Source organism: Oncorhynchus masou, chromosome 27 (genome assembly GCF_036934945.1).
Source record: "Oncorhynchus masou masou isolate Uvic2021 chromosome 27, UVic_Omas_1.1, whole genome shotgun sequence".
Classification (NCBI taxonomy): domain Eukaryota; kingdom Metazoa; phylum Chordata; class Actinopteri; order Salmoniformes; family Salmonidae; genus Oncorhynchus; species Oncorhynchus masou.
This window is the reverse complement of record NC_088238.1, coordinates 11,019,111-11,041,610: the sequence shown is the minus strand read 5'-3', so window position 1 is coordinate 11,041,610 and position 22,500 is coordinate 11,019,111. Positions and strand designations below refer to the sequence as shown.

The window sequence follows — 22,500 nt, the reverse complement described above, 5'->3', positions numbered from 1 at the left end:
CCCTCTCTCTCCCCATACACCCCTCTCTCTCCCCATACACCCCTCTCTCTCCCCATACACCCCTCTCTCTCCCCATACACCCCTCTCTCTCCCCATACACCCCTCTCTCTCCCCATATACCCCTCTCTCTCCCCATATACCCCTCTCTCTCTCTATACACCCCTCTCTCTCTCTATACACCCCTCTCTCTCCCATACACCCTCCTCTCTCCCCCCATACACCCTCCTCCCTCACCATACAACCCTCTCTCTACCTATACACCCCTCTCTCTCACTATACACCCCTCATTCGCCGCATACACCCCTCACTCTCCCCATACACCCCTCTCTCACTATATACCCTTCTGTCTCCCTATACACCACTCTCTCTCCCCATACACCCCTCTCTCCGTATAGTCAGTCAGTGGAACTCTGTGGGCTAGACAGTCAGTGGAACTCTGTGGGCTAATCAGTCAGTGGAACTCTGTGGGCTAATCAGCCAGTGGAACTCTGTGGGCTAGTCAGTCAGTGGAACTCTGTGGGCTAATCAGTCAGTGGAACTCTGTGGGCTAATCAGCCAGTGGAACTCTGTGGGCTAGTCAGTCAGTGGAACTCTGTGGGCTAGTCAGTCAGTGGAACTCTGTGGGCTAATCAGCCAGTGGAACTCTGTGGGCTAATCAGCCAGTGGAACTCTGTGGGCAAGTCAGTCAGTGGAACTCTGTGGGCAAGTCAGTCAGTGGAACTCTGTGGGCTAGTCAGTCAGTGGAACTCTGTGGGCTAATCAGCCAGTGGAACTCTGTGGGCTAGTCAGTCAGTGGAACTCTGTGGGCTAATCAGCCAGTGGAACTCTGTGGGCTAGTCAGTCAGTGGAACTCTGTGGGCTAATCAGTCAGTGGAACTCTGTGGGCAAGTCAGTCAGTGGAACTCTGTGGGCTAATCAGCCAGTGGAACTCTGTGGGCTAATCAGCCAGTGGAACTCTGTGGGCAAGTCAGTCAGTGGAACTCTGTGGGCAAGTCAGTCAGTGGAACTCTGTGGGCTAGTCAGTCAGTGGAACTCTGTGGGCTAATCAGCCAGTGGAACTCTGTGGGCTAATCAGCCAGTGGAACTCTGTGGGCAAGTCAGTCAGTGGAACTCTGTGGGCTAGTCAGTCAGTGGAACTCTGTGGGCTAATCAGCCAGTGGAACTCTGTGGGCTAGTCAGTCAGTGGAACTCTGTGGGCTAATCAGCCAGTGGAACTCTGTGGGCTAGTCAGTCAGTGGAACTCTGTGGGCTAGTCAGTCAGTGGAACTCTGTGGGCTAATCAGTCAGTGGAACTCTGTGGGCTAATCAGTCTGTGGAACTCTGTGGGCTAGTCAGTCAGTGGAACTCTGTGGGCTAGTCAGTCAGTGGAACTCTGTGGGCTAATCAGTCAGTGGAACTCTGTGGGCTAATCAGCCAGTGGAACTCTGTGGGCTAATCAGCCAGTGGAATTCTGTGGGCAAGTCAGTCAGTGGAACTCTGTGGGCAAGTCTGTCAGTGGAACTCTGTGGGCTAATCAGCCAGTGGAACTCTGTGGGCAAGTCAGTCAGTGGAACTCTGTGGGCAAGTCAGTCAGTGGAACTCTGTGGGCAAGTCAGTCAGTGGAACTCTGTGGGCTAGTCAGTCAGTGGAACTCTGTGGGCTAATCAGCCAGTGGAACTCTGTGGGCTAATCAGCCAGTGGAACTCTGTGGGCTAATCAGCCAGTGGAACTCTGTGGGCTAGTCAGTCAGTGGAACTCTGTGGGCTAATCAGCCAGTGGAACTCTGTGGGCTAGTCAGTCAGTGGAACTCTGTGGGCTAATCAGCCAGTGGAACTCTGTGGGCTAGTCAGTCAGTGGAACTCTGTGGGCTAGTCAGTCAGTGGAACTCTGTGGGCTAATCAGTCAGTGGAACTCTGTGGGCTAATCAGTCTGTGGAACTCTGTGGGCTAGTCAGTCAGTGGAACTCTGTGGGCTAGTCAGTCAGTGGAACTCTGTGGGCTAATCAGTCAGTGGAACTCTGTGGGCTAATCAGCCAGTGGAACTCTGTGGGCTAATCAGCCAGTGGAATTCTGTGGGCAAGTCAGTCAGTGGAACTCTGTGGGCAAGTCTGTCAGTGGAACTCTGTGGGCTAATCAGCCAGTGGAACTCTGTGGGCAAGTCAGTCAGTGGAACTCTGTGGGCAAGTCTGTCAGTGGAACTCTGTGGGCAAGTCAGTCAGTGGAACTCTGTGGGCTAATCAGCCAGTGGAACTCTGTAGGCTAATCAGCCAGTGGAACTCTGTGGGCAAGTCAGTCAGTGGAACTCTGTGGGCAAGTCTGTCAGTGGAACTCTGTGGGCAAGTCAGTCAGTGGAACTCTGTGGGCTAATCAGCCAGTGGAACTCTGTGGGCTAATCAGTCAGTGGAACTCTGTGGGCAAGTCAGTCAGTGGAACTCTGTGGGCAAGTCTGTCAGTGGAACTCTGTGGGCTCGTCAGCCAGTGGAACTCTGTGGGCTAATCAGTCTGTGGAACTCTGTGGGCTAATCAGTCAGTGGAACTCTGTGGGCTAATCAGTCAGTGGAACTCTGTGGGCTAATCAGTCAGTGGAACTCTGTGGGCTAGTCAGCCAGTGGAACTCTGTGGGCTAATCAGTCTGTGGAACTCTGTGGGCTCGTCAGCCAGTGGAACTCTGTGGGCTAATCAGTCTGTGGAACTCTGTGGGCTAGTCAGCCAGTGGAACTCTGTGGGCTAGTCAGCCAGTGGAACTCTGTGGGCTAATCAGTCTGTGGAACTCTGTGGGCTAGTCAGCCAGTGGAACTCTGTGGGCTAATCAGTCAGTGGAACTCTGTGGGCTAGTCAGTCAGTGGAACTCTGTGGGCTAGTCAGCCAGTGGAACTCTGTGGGCTAGTCAGCCAGTGTGAGTGTGTGTGTTTGCGTCTCCAGTACACACAGGTTGAAGACAGCCTCCCCCGTCATGCACATGTCCTTCATTTCCTCCTTCTGAAAACACACACACTTAAAATAAACAGTCCAAAAAAACAGCTTGCCTTTTAGCCACACAATTACAGGGCCTGGTGGCACTCTGCACCTGTAGAGGATATTCTACATCCCTCCCTCCCTCTCTCTTCCTCTCCCTTTCCCTCCTTTACACCTTCCCTCACACTCTTTCTCTCCCTCCTTTCTCCATTTCTCTCTCCCCCAGTGTTGTTCCCCCCCTCCCTCCCTCCCTCCCTCCCTCCCTCCCTCCCTCCCTCCCTCCCTCCCTCCCTCCCTCCCCTCCCTCCCTCCCTCCCTCCCTCCTCCTCACAGTTCCTCCAGCAGTTGAGCCCCATCTCCCTCCCTCCCCATCTCCCTCCCTCCCCATCTCCCTCCCTCCCTCCCCATCTCCCTCCCTCCCTCCCTATCTCCCCCCATCAATCTCTCTGTGTATGACTGCTCCGGGGCTGTGGATCGGTGCTTCTATCCCTCCCCTGTTCTCCCCCCTCCCCTCCCCTCTCTCTCTGTGTATGACTGCTCCGTGGCTGTAAGGGATTTAGGTACTACAAGTCTAACAGCTTAAGCCTGACTTCCAGGGAACTTTCCCAAATCCTCAACCGTAACCACCGGAGCATGTGGAACACATTGTCAGAGAGCCCAGCCTAGTGCTCTGTCAGGGATAGGGGAAGGGAAGGTAGGATAATTGTAGGGCGTGACGGGGCAAAACGGAGACTGAATGAGTTTGAACCATAATGGCGGCTCCATATAGCATCTCTATAGCATCTGCGGGCGGCAGTTTCCTTAAGTGGAGTGGGACTAATTTTGAGACAAAATGGTGTCTCTCTATAGCATGAGTTTATTTGACAGGCATCTGCTCACCTCACACTCTGTGGCTACTGTTCTGTAGCTGGTCTATTTTAGAGAGCCAGGAGTGGGAATATGGTGCCTGAGAAGGAGGGAGGGAGGGAGGGAGGGAGGGAGGGAGGGAGGGAGGGAGGGAGGGAGGGAGGGAGGGAGGGAGGGAGGGAGGGAGGATGTTTGGCTAAGGCTTTCTATTGACCTTTCCCTAAGTGGCTTGTTAAGCCAGTTGCTCTCCCTCTCTCTCCCTTTCTCTCTCTCTCTCCCTTTCTCTCTCTCTCTCTCTCTCTCTCTCTCTCCCTCCATCTCCATCGCTCTCCTCCCTCTCTCTCTCTCTCTCTCTCTCTCTCTCTTTCTCTCTCTGCCTCTCTCTCTCTCTCCCACTCTCTTGAATACTCTGCAATGGCAACGCATTCAAACAATGGCAACACACTCAGGCAATATTTCTGTGCTGTTAGTGTAGGTAGTATGTCTTGAGTGCGTGAGTGTGTGTGTCTCTTCCCAGTCTCCAGTATCCCCAGGGAAACTACTTCCCCTCATTAGTCCTCTCATAGCTTAGCCTGCCACCCCACCGTACCCAGTGTGTGTGTTTGTGTGTGTGCCGAGCAACCAGCTGCAACCCTACTCTCGTCGAGTATCAGGCACACACACACACACACACACACACACACACACACACACACACACACACACACACACACAAACATGCGCACCATCGAGGAGAACCAAAGGGCCAGTGTTTAGTGAACAAAAGGCGCATGGCAGAGTGTGTGTGTGTGTGTGTGTGTGTGTGTGTGTGTGTGTGTGTGTGTGTGTGTGTGTGTGTGTGTGTGTGTGTGTGTGTGTGTGTGTGTGTGAAGGCGCGTGGCTGACGTCCAAAACTCCCTCTCATCTAATTGGCCTCTACAGGAACACTGGACTTGCCCCCCCCCTCCACTCACTCATACACACACACACACTCACACACACGTACACTACCATTCAATTTTATTTTTTATTTTTAAGAAAATCTAAAATTTTGTCCATTAAAATAACATCACATTGATCAGAAATACAGTGTAGACATTGTTCATGTTGTAAATGACTATTGTAGCTGGAAACAGCAGATTTGTATTGGAATATCTACATAGGCGTTTAGATGCCCACTATCAGCAACCATCACTCCTGTGTTCCAATGGCATGTTGTGTTTTAAAAAGTTTATAATTTTAAAAGGCTAATTGATCATTCCAAAAACCTTTTGCAATTATGTTAGCACAGCTGACAACTGTTATTCTGATTAAAGAAGCAATCAAACGGGCCTTCTTTAGACTAGTTGAGTATCTGGAGCATCAGCATTTGTGGGTTCGATTACAGGCTTAAAATGGCCTGAAACAAATAACTTTCTTCTGAAACTCGTCAGTCTATTCTTGTTCTGAGAAATTAAGGCTTTTCCATTCGAGAAATTGCCAAGAAACTGAAGTTCTCGTACAATGCTGTGTACTACTCCCTTCACAGAACAGAGCAAACTGGCTCTAACCAGAATAGAAAGAGGAGTGGGAGGCCCCGGTGCACAACTGAGCAAGAGGACATTAGATTGTCTAGTTTGAGAAACAGACCCCTCACTTCATTAAATAGTACTCGAAAAACACCAGGCTCAACGTCAACAACGTCCCGACTCCGGGATGCTGGCCTTCTAGGTAGAGTTGCAAAGAAAAAGCCATATCTCAGACTGGCCAATAAAAATAAAAGATTAAGATGGGCAAAAGAATAGACACTGGACAGAGGAACTCTGCCTAGAAGGCCAGCATCCCGGAGTCGCCTCTTCACTGTTGACGTTGAGACTGGTGTCTTGTGGGTAATATTTAATCACATGATCTACATCCACTTTGTAACTTTCTCGCCCGCTGGTCACCTTTTCAATGGTCATCTGGTAGAATCCAGCCATGGGGCCGGTCCCATTCATTTGTTATATTATATTTAATTATGGAATTATAACGTTGAGAGATGGAGGGAGGGGAATGGAGAGATGGAGGGAGGGGGATGGAGAGATGGAGGGAAGGGAATGGAGGGAGGGAATGGAGAGATGGAGGGAGGGGGATGGAGAGTTGGAAGGAAGGGAATGGAGGGAGGGAATGGAGAGAATTGGAGGGAGGGGAATGGAGAGATGGAGGGAGGGGAATGGAGAGATGGAGGGAGGGTGATGGAGGGATGGAGGGAGGGGGATGGAGAGATGGAGGGAATGGAGGGAGGGAATGGAGAGATGGAGGGAGGGGGATGGAGAGATGGAAGGAAGGGAATGGAGGGAGGGAATGGAGAGATGGAGGGAGGGGGATGGAGAGATGGAAGGAAGGGAATGGAGGGAGGGAATGGAGAGATGGAGGGAGGGAATGGAGAGATGGAGGGAGGGAATGGAGAGATGGAGGGAGGGAATGGAGGGATGGAGGGAGGGGGATGGAGAGATTTTTTTAATTTATTTTTTATTTCACCTTTATTTAACCAGGTAGGCTAGTTGAGAACAAGTTCTCATTTGCAACTGCGACCTGGCCAAGATAAAGCATAGCAGTGTGAACAGACAACACAGAGTTACACAAAAAGCATGCATTTGGTTTTACTAGCGTTTAAGAGCAGTTGGAGGCCACGGAAGGAGTGTTGTATGGCATTGAAGCTCGTTTGGAGGTTAGATAGCACAGTGTCCAAGGACGGGCCGGAAGTATATAGAATGGTGTCGTCTGCGTAGTGCGAGGTGGATCAGGGAATCGCCCGCAGCAAGAGCAACATCATTGATATATACAGATATATACAGATGGAGGGAGGGGGATGGAGGGAGGGGGATGGAGGGATGGAGGGAGGGGGATGGAGAGATGGAGGGAGGGGGATGGAGGGATGGAGGGAGGGGGATGGAGAGATGGAGAGATGGAGGGAGGGGAATGGAGAGATGGAGGGAGGGGGATGGAGAGATGGAGGGAGGGGAATGGAGAGATGGGGGAGGGGAATGGAGAGATGGAGGGAGGGGGATGGAGAGATGGAGGGAGGGGAATGGAGGGATGGAGGATGGAGAGATGGAAGGAAGGGAATGGAGGGAGGGAGGGAGGGGGATGGAGGGATGGAGGGAGGGGGATGGAGGGATGGAGGGAGGGGGATGGAGGGAGGGAGGGAGGGGAATGGAGAGATGGAGGGAGGGGGATGGAGAGATGGAGGGAGGGGAATGGAGAGATGGGGGATGGAGAGATGGAAGGAAGGGAATGGAGGGAGGGAGGGAGGGGGATGGAGGGAGGGGGATGGAGGGATGGAGGGAGGGGGATGGAGAGATGGAGGGAGGGGGATGGAGAGATGGAGGAAGGGGGATGGAGAGATGGGGGATGGAGAGATGGAAGGAAGGGAATGGAGGGAGGGAGGGAGGGGGATGGAGGGATGGAGGGAGGGGGATGGAGGGATGGAGGGAGGGGGATGGAGGGAGGGAGGGAGGGGGATGGAGGGATGGAGGGAGGGGGATGGAGAGATGGAGGGAGGGGAATGGAGGGATGGAGGGAGGGGGATGGAGGGATGGAGGGAGGGGAATGGAGAGATGGAGGGAGGGGGTGGAGGGAGGGGAATGGAGAGATGGAGGGAGGGGGATGGAGGGATGGAGGGAGGGGGATGGAGGGATGGAGGGAGGGGGATGAAGGGATGGAGGGAGGGGAATGGAGAGATGGAGGGAGGGGGATGGAGGGAGGGGGATGGAGAGATGGAGGGAGGGGGATGGAGGGAGGGGGATGGAGAGATGGAGGGAGGGGGATGGAGGGAGGGAATGGAGAGATGGAGGGAGGGGGATGGAGGGATGGAGGGAGGGGGATGGAGGGAGGGGAATGGAGAGATGGAGGGAGGGGAATGGAGAGATGGAGGGAGGGGTTGGGTAGAGTGAGAAAACCAAACAGAAGGAGATCAACCATCACATTTTGCATTGGGTCAGAGACGGAGACAGAGAGGGGGACGTGCTGCCGGAAGGGAAGGGCGAGGGTTTGGGCGTGCCACGGTTCCACTCCACTTCACTTCCCTCTCTGATTTAAAGCATTTTATACGTCGTATGTTCTGTGTGCATCTACCATGTCCTGCTGAGGAGACTGGCAGGCTGATTGGTCATGTAGATGATTCCCCCCATATCCATGTTCTCTGTTCTCATGTGGTCATCTACCACCTCACTGGATGAGACAGAGCGACTGCATCACTGCTGATGACCCTGGGACTGGACTTCACAATATATAAACACAACCACTCAATAAAAACAGCATGTTGGGGGGGGTTACTGTGTGTGTGTGTATTTAGGGTTACTGTGTGTGTGTGTGTGTGTGTGTGTGTGTGTGTGTGTGTGTGTGTGTGTGTGTGTGTGTGTGTGTGTGTGTGTGTGTGTGTGTGTGTGTGTGTGTGTGTGTGTGTGTGTGTGTGTGTGTGTGTTTAGGGTTACTGTGTGTGTGTGTGTGTGTGTGTGTGTGTGTTTAGGGTTACTGTGTGTGTGTGTGTTTAGGGCTACTGTATGTGTGTTTGGGGTTACTGTGTGTGTGTGTGTGTGTGTGTGTGTGTGTGTGTGTGTGTGTGTGTGTGTGTGTGTGTGTGTGTGTGTGTGTGTGTGTGTGTGTGTGTGTGTGTGTGTGTGTGTGTGTGTGTGTGTGTGTGTGTGTGTGTGTGTGTGTGTCAATCCACCTTAGGATATGTTCCTTTCCTTACTCCTCAGTGTTACTCCATATGTGGGTTTCTCTCTCTCTCTCTCTCTCTCTCTCTCTCTCTCTCTCTCTCTCTCTCCGTCTCTCTCTCTATCTCTCTCTCCGTCTCTCCTTACCTCCCCCTCCATGGCTTCCTCCTTCTCTCTGTTATTAGTTTTTCACACCCTCCTCTTCTCCTCTCCTTTAAAGATCTCTTTGAGGGTGTTTTCTATATAATAATAATATATCCCATTTAGCAGACGCTTTTGTCCAAAGCGACTTACAAGTCGGCTGGGGCCACTACTTTTACATATGGGTGGCCCCAGCGGGAATCGAACCCACGACGCTTGGCGTTGCAAGCGCCATGCTCTACCGACTGAGCTCTCAGATCAGTTCCAGCTGAAGATAGTGTGAATATGCCGTAGTGGAACTCTCGCTGCGGGGCTCAAAGTTATATTCTACCGCTCTGAAAGAAAATCCAACTCTTCTCGTTCTTCTAACGTCCGTAATGGAATTCATACAGGAGTATTTGCCCTGCAACAGTCTGATAGGGATGTGATAACTCCTTCTGCTCGTGGAGTCGGCTTTGGGAGAGGCAACGAGCTCTGTGCAGAGATTCTGGTTAGAGATGTGTGTGCAGTACAGTAGCACATTCTCTGTTCTTAAACTGCTGGGTTATAAGGTCTATACAGCCTGTACATGTTAGTGAGCACTATGAAAAAGGTATTGATGAAGGATATTGATGAATGGGGTATTGATGAAGGGGGTATTGATGAAGGGTATTGATGAAGGGGGGAGTGATGAAGGGTATTGATGTAGGGGGTATTGATGAAGAGGGTATTGATGAAGGGGGTATTGATGAATGGGGTATTGATGAAGGGTATTGATGAAGGGGGTATTGATGAAGGGTATTGATGAAGGGGGAGTGATGAAGGGTATTGCTGAAGGGGGTATTGATGAATGGGGTATTGATGAAGGGTATTGATGAAGGGGGTATTGATGAATGGGGTATTGATGAAGGGTATTGATGAAGGGGTATTGATGAAGGGTATTGATGAAGGGGGTATTGATGAAGGGTATTGGTGAAGGGTATTGATGAAGGGGGTATTGATGAAGGATATTGATGAATGGGGTATTGATGAAGGGTATTGATGAAGAGGGTATTGATGAAGGGGGTATTGATGAAGGGGGTATTGATGAAGGGTATTGATGAAGAGGGTATTGATGAAGGGTATTGATGAAGGGGGTATTGATGAAGGATATTGATGAATAGGGTATTGATGAAGGGGGTATTGATGAAGGGGGTATTGATGAAGGGGGTATTGATGAAGGGGGTATTGATGAAGGGTATTGATGAAGGGTATTGATGAAGAGGGGAGTGATGAAGGGGGTATTGATGAAGGGTATTGATGAATGGGGTATTGATGTAGGGGGTATTGATGAAGGGGGTATTGATGAAGGATATTGATGAATGGGGTATTGATGAAGGGTATTGATGAAGAGGGTATTGATGAAGGGTATTGATGAAGGGGGTATTGATGAAGGATATTGATGAATGGGGTATTGATGAAGGGTATTGATGAATGGGGTATTGATGAATGGGGTATTGATGAAGGGTGTATTGATGAAGGGGGTATTGATGAAGAGGGTATTGATGAAGGGTGTATTGATGAAGGGGGTATTGATGAAGGGTATTGATGAAGGGGGTATTGATGAAGGATATTGATGAATGGGGTATTGATGAAGGGTATTGATGAAGAGGGTATTGATGAAGAGGATATTGATGAAGGGGGTATTGATGAAGAGGGTATTAATGAAGAGTGTATTGATGAAGGGGGTACTGATGAATGGGGTATTGATGAAGGGTTTATAGATGAAGGGGGTATTGATGAAGGGTATTGATGAAGGGGGTATTGATGAAGGGTATTGATGAAGGGGGTATTGATGAAGGGGGTATTGATGAAGGGGGTATTGATGAAGGGGGTATTGATGAAGGGTATTGATGAAGAGGGTATTGATGAAGGGGGATTGATGAAGGGTATTGATGAAGGGTATTGATGAAGGGTATTGATGAAGAGGGTATTGATGAAGAGGATATTGATGAAGGGGGTATTGATGAAGAGGGTATTAATGAAGAGTGTATTGATGAAGGGGGTACTGATGAAGGGTGTATAGATGAAGGGGGTACTGATGAAGGGTTTATAGATGAAGGGGGTATTGATGAAGGGTATTGATGAAGGGTATTGATGAAGGGTATTGATGAAGGGGGTATTGATGAAGGGGGTATTGGTCAAGGGGGTATGGATGAAGGGTATTGATGAAGGGTATTGATGAAGGGGGTATTGGTCAAGGGGTATTGATGAAGGGTATGGATGAAGGGTATGGATGAAGGGTATGGATGAAGGGTTTTGATGAAGGGTATTGATGAAGGGTATTGATGAAGGGTATTGATGAAGGGTATTGATGAAGGGTATTGATGAAGGGGGTATTGATGAAGGGGGTATTGATGAAGGGGTATTGATGAAGGATATTGATGAAGAGTATTGATGAAGGGGGTATTGATGAAGGGTATTGATGAAGGGTATTGATGAAGGGTATTGATGAAGGGGGAGTGATGAAGGGGGAGTGATGAAGGGGGTATTGATGAAGGGTATTGATGAAGGGTATTGATGAAGGGTATGGATGAAGGGGGTATTTAAAAAATATATTTATTTATTTATTTTACCTTTATTTAACCAGGCAAGTCAGTTAAGAACAAATTCTTATTGATGAAGGGGGTATTAATGAATAGGGTATTGATGAAGGGGGCATTGATGAAGGGTAGTGATGAATGGGGTATTGATGAATAGGGTATTGATGAATAGGGTATTGATGAAGGGGGTATTGATGAAGGGATATTGATGAATGGCGTATAGATGAAGGGTATTGATGAAGGGATTATTGATGAGGGGGGTATTGATGAAGATGGTATTGATGAAGGGTATTGATGAAGGGGGTATTGATGAAGAGGTTATTGATGAAGGATATTGATGAATAGGGTAGTGATGAAGGGGGGATTGATGAAGGGTATTGCTGAAGAAGGGTGTATAATACCTGTATAATCATATTAAACTTTTCTTCTATGTCTCTCTACCAGACTTCATATGGAGCTGTGGTTATTATGTAAACATTAGAATCTACTGGATGTTGATGAGAATGTTATTACTACTCTGTTGTCTCTCTACCAGACCCAGAACCGTATCAATCTACTGTATGTTGATGAGAATGTTATTACTACTCTGTTGTCTCTCTACCAGACCCAGAACCGTATCAATCTACTGTATGTTGATGAGAATGTTATTACTACTCTGTTGTCTCTCTACCAGACCCAGAACCGTATCAATCTACTGTATGTTGATGAGAATGTTATTACTACTCTGTTGTCTCTCTACCAGACCCAGAACCGTATCAATCTACTGTATGTTGATGAGAATGTTATTACCACTCTGTTGTCTCTCTACCAGACCCAGAACCGTATCAATTTACTGTATGTTGATGAGAATGTTATTACTACTCTGTTGTCTCTCTACCAGACCCAGAACCGTATCAATCTACTGTATGTTGATGAGAATGTTATTACCACTCTGTTGTCTCTCTACCAGACCCAGAACCGTATCAATCTACTGTATGTTGATGAGAATGTTATTACCACTCTGTTGTCTCTCTACCAGACCCAGAACCGTATCAATCTACTGTATGTTGATGAGAATGTTATTACTCCTCTGTTGTCTCTCTACCAGACCCAGAACCGTATGAAGCTGATGGCCGACAACTACGAGGCTGAGCATCTGAAGGCCTCCTCACGTTCTGAGCAGACCAATCACAAACCCTCCCCAGACCAGGTAAGAACACATGCAATGTATGTAAATGAAATGTTAATATATGCAGTCTGCTAAGGAGAAAAGGCCTATTGGTCCCTGGAATATTTGTTTCCTGTTGAGGAAGACGGCTTGTAGCGATGCCAGTTCAGATCCTGCATTCGGAATTCACCCTTTCACACAATCCCTCCAGCTGGTCAACAGAGGGTTGGTTTATAAAGTCTGGTTTCTGGACGCTGTTCCAAGTGAAACGACAAACCTGTGAGACTGGTAGAGTAGAATGTGACTTTATACTGTATAGTACTGTTACAGTAAGTCATTGTAGTCCAGTGTGCTACATTAAGTCATTATAGTGCACCAGCTTTGACCAGAGTCTGGTCAAATGTAGTGCACTGTATATTTGGCTTATGGTGCCATTTGGCCCACAGAATGATCCATCCTTCCCATACTGAGTCATCTACTAGTCCTGTCATCTGATCTCCCCATACTGAGTCCTCTACTACTCCTGTCATCTGATCTCCCCATACTGAGTCCTCTACTAGTCCTGTCATCTGATCTCCCCATACTGAGTCATCTACTAGTCCTGTCATCTGATCTCCCCATACTGAGTCCTCTACTAGTCCTGTCATTTGATCTCCCCATACTGAGTCATCTACTAGTCCTGTCATTTGATCTCCCCATACTGAGTCATCTACTAGTCCTGTCATCTGATCTCCCCATACTGAGTCATCTACTAGTCCTGTCATTTGATCTCCCCATACTGAGTCCTCTACTAGTCCTGTCATCTGATCTCCCCATACTGAGTCATCTACTAGTCCTGTCATCTGATCTCCCCATACTGAGTCATCTACTAGTCCTGTCATTTGATCTCCCCATACTGAGTCATCTACTAGTCCTGTCATCTGATCTCCCCATACTGAGTCCTCTACTAGTCCTGTCATCTGATCTCCCCATACTGAGTCATCTACTAGTCCTGTCATCTGATCTCCCCATACTGAGTCATCTACTAGTCCTGTCATCTGATCTCCCCATACTGAGTCCTCTACTAGTCCTGTCATCTGATCTCCCCATACTGAGTCCTCTACTAGTCCTGTCATCTGATCTCCCCATACTGAGTCCTCTACTAGTCCTGTCATCTGATCTCCCCATACTGAGTCCTCTACTAGTCCTGTCATCTGATCTCCCCATACTGAGTCATCTACTAGTCCTGTCATCTGATCTCCCCATACTGAGTCATCTACTACTCCTGTCATCTGATCTCCGATACTGAGTCATCTACTAGTCCTGTCATTTGATCTCCCCATACTGAGTCATCTACTGAGTCCACTTTTTTCTTTCACTCATCCTCTGTTTTATGTCCTCCTTTACACCTTTCTCTCTTTCCCTCTCCCCCTCCCTCCCTCTCCCCCCTCTCTCTCTCCCTCCCTCTTCCCCTCCCTCCCTCCCCCCTCCCTTCCTCTCTCCCCACCTCCCTCTCTCCCTCCCCCTCCCTCCCCCTCCCTCCATCCATTCATCCACCCCCTCCCTCTCCCCACTCCCTCCCTCCCTCCCTCTCAGTCTGTAATGTTTAATGTATCCCTAAAGGCTCTGTCCTGGTTTACAAGGCAAAGTCATTACAGCCAAGCATAAACAACAGGAAATTACATCTTTCACATTCAATAAACCACAGCACCCTCAGCTGTAAGCTCTCCTATTATTTCATATTAGGCACCAAAACGCATTTAGGCGTACAAAGGCCCTGACACACAGGCAGCATAGCAGACACACACACACAGTACACATGAGAAGAGTGTATACACACACACACACACCACATTAGGCCCCAATCCCAGTCCAGTTCTCCATGCTTAGTGTACAACTTCCCAGGATTTGATTGGCTTTGTCCGTCCATTGTTTTCCCAATGCTCAATCATGTATAGCCTGAAGCCTTCATGATGGACCTATAGCCTTCCAATGAGCCTTACAGCACAGTGTAATGTTACTGTACCATACTGTATTGTCCTGCTTAACAGACAGGCCAGGGGGAGACGGAGAGACATGGAGGGAAGGAGAGACAGTAGTAGTCAGTCTAAATAAGGAGAAGGAGATATGGAGGGAAGGAGACACAGGTTTCTCTAGCAGTCAGTCTACATAAGGAGGAGGAGACACAGGTCTCTCTAGCAGTCAGTCTACATAAGGAGAAGGAGACACAGGTCTCTCTAGCAGTCAGTCTACATAAGGAGAAGGAGACACAGGTCTCTCTAGCAGTCAGTCTACATAAGGAGGAGAGACAGATCTCCCCCGGCAGTCAGTCTACATAAGGAGAAGGAGACACAGGTCTCTCTAGCAGTCAGTCTACATAAGGAGAAGGAGACACAGGTCTCTCTAGCAGTCAGTCTACATAAGGAGAAGGAGACACAGGTCTCTCTAGCAGTCAGTCTACATAAGGAGAATGAGAGACAGATCTCCCCAGCAGTCAGTCTACATAAGGAGAAGGAGAAACAGATCTCCCCAGCAGTCAGTCTACATAAGGAGGAGGAGAGACAGATCTCCCCAGCAGTCAGTCTACATACGGAGGAGGAGAGACAGATCTCCCAGCAGTCAGTCTACATAAGGAGAAGGAGAAACAGATCTCCCCAGCAGTCAGTCTACATAAGGAGGAGGAGAGACAGATCTCCCCAGCAGTCAGTCTACATAAGGAGGAGGAGAGACAGATCTCCCCCCAGCAGTCAGTCTACATAAGGAGGAGGAGAGACAGATCTCCCCCGGCAGTCAGTCTACATAAGGAGGAGGAGAGACAGATCTCCCCCAGCAGTCAGTCTACATAAGGAGAAGGAGAGACAGACCCCCCCAGCAGTCAGTCTACATAAGGAGAATGAGAGACAGATCTCCCCAGCAGTCAGTCTACATAAGGAGAAGGAGAGACAGACCCCCCCAGCAGTCAGTCTACATAAGGAGGAGAGACAGATCTCCCCAGCAGTCAGTCTACATAAGGAGAAGGAGAGACAGACCCCCCCAGCAGTCAGTCTACATAAGGAGGAGAGACAGATCTCCCCAGCAGTCAGTCTACATAAGGAGGAGAGACAGATCTCCCCCAGCAGTCAGTCTACATAAGGAGAAGGAGAGACAGATATCCCCATCAGTCAGTCTACATACGGAGGAGGAGAGACAGATCTCCCCCAGCAGTCAGTCTACATAAGGAGAAGGAGAGACAGATATCCCCAGCAGTCAGTCTACATAAGGAGGAGGAGAGACAGATCTCCCCAGCAGTCAGTCTACATAAGGAGAAGGAGAGACAGATATCTCCAGCAGTCAGTCTACATACGGAGGAGGAGAGACAGATCTCCCCAGCAGTCAGTCTACATAAGGAGAAGGAGAGACAGATATCTCCAGCAGTCAGTCTACATAAGGAGAAGGAGAGACAGATCTCCCCAGCAGTCAGTCTACATAAGGAGGAGAGACAGATATCCCCATCAGTCAGTCTACATAAGGAGGAGGAGAGACAGATCTCCCCCAGCAGTCAGTCTACATAAGCCAGTCCTGGTTTATTGCTCAAATTCCCCCTCTACATCATTTTAACATGGTGTCTTAACTTCTTCACCAGTACTCCAAACATACAGTACAGTATGTATGAGCAATCCTGTCCACCAAGGAGTCCCTTCCATACCCCCTCTGGCCCCAGAGGCCCCCAGAACAGAGAGTTATTCAGTTTGACACCTCACTCTAAAGGCTCCAGACACGGAAGGGCCCGGAACAAGACGACATGGAACAGGGAGAGAGTTAGAGTTGATGAAGGAGGGATGAGGGAGTGAGAGAGGGGAGGGGAGGGGGGGGGGTGACACAGTGTGAGATAATGTGTGTGAGACAGTGTATGGGGACTGCTTTCTGTCACAAAGTCAAGCTGGAAAATATAGTCGGTAAGAAAGAATGTCTGTTCGGTAAATATTCACACACACACACACACACACACACACACACACACACACACACACACACACACACACACACACACACACACACACACACACTCACACACACACTCTCACACACACACACACACACACACACACACACACACACACACACACACACACACACACACACACACACACACACAAACACACAAATGTGTGTGTGGCCGTCAACCTGACACACACACACACACACACACACACACACACACACACACATTCCGTTAATCACAGAAACCCCCATCCCATTCGCTCATCTCTAGTTGCCAAGAAAACACTTAGTGTCGCCTCGTCTCTCTCTGATCTGGGGACAATTCCCTGTCATTATTCACAGACGGACAGTCCAATCAAAACAGAAACAACGACAAGCATCACATCTCTCCACTATGTCATTCTTCCAGTCTTCCATTCCCCTTCACTCATTCTGTTAGCATAGGGAGGCCTAAAACCACACGATACTGCACAGACAGACTGAGAGAGTGTGTTCTTCATCCTGGAGTCCTAGTCGGATTTCGTTTCCATCTAACACCCTTTATCCACCTCTCTGATGAAGTCTAAATAAAGTTACAGCCGTCATTAGTCTCTCTCCTTCTCACTCCCTCCCTCATTTATTTCTCTGTTTTTGTTTCTAGCTAGTTGCTACTGTAGCTGTTGTTGTCGTATTTCTAGCGAGTTGCTACTGTAGCTGTTGTTGTCATGTTTCTAGCGAGTTGCTACTGTAGCTGTTGTTGTCGTGTCTCTAGCTAGTTGCTACTGTAGCTGTTGTTGTCGTGTTTCAAGCTAGCTGCTACTGTAGCTGTTGTTGTCGTGTTTCTAGCTAGTTGCTACTGTAGCTGTTGTTGTCGTGTTTCTAGCTAGTTGCTACTGTAGCTGTTGTTGTCATGTTTCTAGCTAGTTGCCACTGTAGCTGTTGTTGTCGTGTTTCTAGCAAGTTGCTGTTGTTGTCGTGTTTCTAGCTAGTTGCTACTATAGCTGTTGTTGTCGTGTTTCTAGCTAGTTGCTACTGTAGCTGTTGTTGTCGTGTTTCTAGCTAGTTGTTACTGTAGCTGTTGTTGTCGTGTTTCTAGCTAGTTGCTACTGTAGCTGTTGTTGTCGTGTTTCTAGCTAGTTGCTACTGTAGCTGTTGTTGTCATGTTTCTAGCTAGTTGCTACTGTAGCTATTGTTGTCGAGTTTCTAGCTAGTTTCTACTGTAGCTGTTGTTGTCGTGTTTCTAGCTAGTTGCTACTGTAGCTGTTGTTGTCGTGTTTCTAGCTAGTTGCTACTGTAGCTGTTGTTGTCATGTTTCTAGCTAGTTGCCACTGTAGCTGTTGTTGTCGTGTTTCTAGCAAGTTGCTGTTGTTGTCGTGTTTCTAGCTAGTTACTACTATAGCTGTTGTTGTCGTGTTTCTAGCTAGTTGCTACTGTAGCTGTTGTTGTCGTGTTTCTAGCTAGTTGCTACTGTAGCTGTTGTTGTCGTATTTCTAGCTAGTTGCTACTGTAGCTGTTGTTGTCGTGTTTCTAGCTAGTTGCTACTATAGCTGTGGTTGTCGTGTTTCTAGCTAGTTGCTACTGTAGCTGTTGTTGTCGTGTTTCAAGCTAGTTGCTACTGTAGCTGTTGTTGTCGTGTTTCTAGCTAGTTGCTACTGTAGCTGTTGTTGTCGTGTTTCTGGCTAGTTGCTACTGTAGCTGTTGTTGTCGTGTTTCTAACTAGTTGCTACTGTAGCTGTTGTTGTCTTGTTTGTAGCTAGTTGCTACTGTAGCTGTTGTTGTCGTGTTTCTAGCTAGTTGCTACTGTAGCTGTTGTTGTCGTGTTTCTAGCTAGTTGCTACTGTAGCTGTTGTTGTCATGTTTCTAGCTAGTTGCCACTGTAGCTGTTGTTGTCGTGTTTCTAGCAAGTTGCTGTTGTTGTCGTGTTTCTAGCTAGTTACTACTATAGCTGTTGTTGTCGTGTTTCTAGCTAGTTGCTACTGTAGCTGTTGTTGTCGTGTTTCTAGCTAGTTGCTACTGTAGCTGTTGTTGTCGTATTTCTAGCTAGTTGCTACTGTAGCTGTTGTTGTCGTGTTTCTAGCTAGTTGCTACTATAGCTGTGGTTGTCGTGTTTCTAGCTAGTTGCTACTGTAGCTGTTGTTGTCGTGTTTCAAGCTAGTTGCTACTGTAGCTGTTGTTGTCGTGTTTCTAGCTAGTTGCTACTGTAGCTGTTGTCGTGTTTCTGGCTAGTTGCTACTGTAGCTGTTGTTGTCGTGTTTCTAACTAGTTGCTACTGTAGCTGTTGTTGTCTTGTTTGTAGCTAGTTGCTACTGTAGCTGTTGTTGTCATGTTTCTAGCTAGTTGCCACTGTAGCTGTTGTTGTCGTGTTTCTAGCTAGTTGCTACTGTAGCTGTTGTTGTCATGTTTCTAGCTAGTTGCCACTGTAGCTGTTGTTGTCGTGTTTCTAGCAAGTTGCTGTTGTTGTCGTGTTTCTAGCTAGTTGCTACTATAGCTGTTGTTGTCGTGTTTCTAGCTAGTTGTTACTGTAGCTGTTGTTGTCGTGTTTCGAGCTAGTTGCTACTGTAGCTGTTGTTGTCGTGTTTCTAGCTAGTTGCTACTGTAGCTGTTGTTGTCGTGTTTCTAGCTAGTTGCTACTGTAGCTATTGTTGTCGTGTTTCTAGCTAGTTTCTACTATAGCTGTTGTTGTCGTGTTTCTAGCTAGTTTCTACTGTAGCTGTTGTTGTCGTGTTTCTAGCTAGTTGCTACTGTAGCTGTTGTTGTCGTGTTTCTAGCTAGTTGCTACTGTAGCTGTTGTTGTCGTGTTTCTAGCTAGTTGCTACTGTAGCTGTTGTTGTCATGTTTCTAGCTAGTTGCCACTGTAGCTGTTGTTGTCGTGTTTCTAGCAAGTTGCTGTTGTTGTCGTGTTTCTAGCTAGTTGCTACTATAGCTGTTGTTGTCGTGTTTCTAGCTAGTTGCTACTGTAGCTGTTGTTGTCGTGTTTCTAGCTAGTTGCTACTGTAGCTGTTGTTGTCGTGTTTCTAGCTAGTTGCTACTATAGCTGTGGTTGTCGTGTTTCTAGCTAGTTGCTACTGTAGCTGTTGTTGTCGTGTTTCAAGCTAGTTGCTACTGTAGCTGTTGTTGTCGTGTTTCTAGCTAGTTGCTACTGTAGCTGTTGTTGTCGTGTTTCTGGCTAGTTGCTACTGTAGCTGTTGTTGTCGTGTTTCTAGCTAGTTGCTACTGTAGCTGTTGTTGTCGTGTTTCTAGCTAGTTGCTACAGTACTGCACAGTAGCAGGAAAAGGTCTGGTCCTGGCTGGTCTTGCTACAGTTCTGTACAGTAGATCACATCATGGCGCTAATGTATTGGTTGCAGTGCAGGAAAATTCTCAGCAACAAAAGAGTGGTCAAATTAAAGATCCGTAGATATTCCTGCTTTGCGCTTGGGTCCTACTGTCTTCATTGATAAAAGTATTTGCTTGTAAAACGGTGCTAGTATGTTATTGATACGAAAATGCAATGTTTTTTGACTGACATGCAATGTTTTAATGCTTTCTGTTTCCTCACAGTAAGTAATGATATTACCAAAATAATCTGTACCTAACCTTTTTCCTCCATTTTTTTATCTAACCAATAACCTTCCTTATTCCATGCTGCGTTGGACTAACTAACCAATAGGATGATGAGGAGGGTATCTGGGCATAGCCCATCCCCGCCCTCTCTCTCTCTCTCTCCGTCATTTTGTACAGAAGGGTGAGCCATGGTCTTTTTACTGGAGAAAGCTGCTTTCTTCATAATCATCATTTCCTTCCTCTTTCACATCATGTCTTCCTCCTCGTGTTGTGCTCCGTGATGTTGGATCTCTTGCTGCTTGTCACCTCATTCTCCAACCTTGTTCTGTAATTGAATCCATCCTTTTTGGTCCACTTTAACCCTGTCAGTGAGCGTTTGCTTCATCGTTGATCTCCCGTCATTATTTTATCTGATATTTGGTGGTCTGGGTTTTTCTGCTACTTTGTTGAATATGCTTTGTGTTTGGACCTGAAGTCAGCATTTTTACAAACAGTAGAGTGGATCAAAGTGATCATTATGGACCTGTTCAGAGAGTTACAGTATGCAGGCACACACACACGCACACACGCACGCACACACGCACGCAGGTACACACACACACGCACACACGCACGTACACACACACACACACCTAAGTTCTGTATCTGCTTAGATATCTTAATAATTTTCCCAGTGCGTCATGGAAACATTGCACACACACCATGTACACTACTGGAAGCTTGGCTCTGATTAGCTAGCCATATTCAAATACATTACTGTCATCTGAAATATAATACTCAGTCCGATCCCGCTCGGCTTTCAAGAGCACTTACTGTTAGGCTCTGAGAGAGAGAGAGAGAGAGAGAGAGAGAGAGAGGGAGAGGGAAAGAGAGGGAGAGGGAAAGAGAGGGAGAGGGAGAGGGAGAGGGAAAGAGAGGGAGAGGGAAAGAGAGGGAGAGGGAGAGGGAAAGAGAGGGAGAGGGAGAGGGAAAGAGAGGGAGAGGGAAAGAGAGGGAGAGGGAAAGAGAGGGAGAGGGAAAGAGAGGGAGAGGGAGAGGGAAAGAGAGGGAGAGGGAAAGAGAGGGAGAGGGAAAGAGAGGGAGAGGGAGAGGGAAAGAGAGAGAGAGGAGAGAGGGGGGGGACTCCGAGCCCAAACGACCTGGCCTTCTCCTCCTCTTCCTTCCTTCTCTCCTTCCAACAACAGCGTTCTCATGTTCTCTTCTCGGCTGACAATGTTGATGGATGGCCTTGTGTACGCAGATTGAATGTACAGCTCTACTGTACATGCTCCTCCATATGAGCCGCACATGTTTTCTTTAAATGCCGTTAGCCTAGTGCGTTAGCGTGTTGCTACAACTGGCACCGGTTCCCTATGGGCTTTCCCACACAACAGAGGCTAACTATGCTAGCAGGGCACTAAACACGGCTACAGGCCCTGACACTGTTGCTGTACTGCTAATGAATTAGCCTTTAGCGCTCCCCTGCTGATGCTGGTAGCAGAAAGCCTGCAGGCTGTAATGCACATACACCGCCTGAGCAGTTGCATACAGAAGACACACACATGCGTGTAATTCACCATAGCGCATTGTGTTAGAACAGTGGGATATTGTGCAGGTCCTGAACTGTACACAGTGAAGGGAATCACTTAGCCAGAACTGTGGCTCCTTTCTCCCGCTAGCTCTCATTACCTTCTGACCCACCGGCCAGGCTCCTCAATAACACTGACCCCCAGGCCAGGCTCCTCAATAACACTGACCCACAGGCTCCTCAATAACACTGACCCCCAGGCTCCTCAATAACACTGACCCACAGGCTCCTCAATAACACTGACCCACAGGCTCCTCAATAACACTGACCCACAGGCTCCTCAATAACACTGACCCCCAGGCTCCTCAATAACACTGACCCACAGGCTCCTCAATACCACTGACCCCCAGGCTCCTCAATAACACTGACCCACAGGCTCCTCAATAACACTGACCCACAGGCTCCTCAATAACACTGACCCACAGGCTCCTCAATAACACTGACCCCCAGGCTCCTCAATAACACTGACCCCCAGGCTCCTCAATAACACTGACCCCCAGGCTCCTCAATAACACTGACCCCCAGGCTCCTCAATAACACTGACCCCCAGGCCAGGCTCCTCAATAACACTGACCCACAGGCTCTTCAATAACACTGACCCCCAGGCCAGGCTCCTCAATAACACTGACCCACAGGCTCCTCAATAACACTGACCCACAGGCTCCTCAATAACACTGACCCACAGGCTCCTCAATAACACTGACCCACAGGCTCCTCAATAACACTGACCCACAGGCTCCTCAATAACACTGACCCACAGGCTCCTCAATAACACTGACCCACAGGCTCCTCAATAACACTGACCCACAGGCTCCTCAATAACACTGACCCCCAGGCTCCTCAATAACACTGACCCCCAGGCCAGGCTCCTCAATAACACTGACCCCCAGGCTCCTCAATAACACTGACCCCCAGGCCAGGCTCCTCAATAACACTGACCCACAGGCTCCTCAATAACACTGTCAAACATACAGTATATCTGGATCTATAATCTGCATCATCTGTAGTATTCTGACTACTTGGAATAGTATAACTCAGCAGAAAGTCTGAACATGTGTGGTACATTTGAGGAGCTACAGGTATTCAGGAAGTCTGCAGTATTTTCACTCAGATGAAAGAGTACTTCCTGTCCATTATGGTGTTTACAGCCCCTTCTAGGTTGTTG

At 48.2% G+C, this 22,500-nt stretch overlaps 1 protein-coding gene across 1 annotated transcript in view; it reads left to right on the top strand.

Moving 5' to 3' along the window:
- The window catches only part of LOC135515605 (ELKS/Rab6-interacting/CAST family member 1-like), a 508,676-nt gene that overhangs the window by 385,632 nt on the left and 100,544 nt on the right, over nucleotides 1-22,500 (top strand). The window contains 1 exon segment of the mRNA XM_064939228.1: nucleotides 12,227-12,328. Within this exon segment, the coding sequence (XP_064795300.1) occupies nucleotides 12,227-12,328 (102 nt within the window).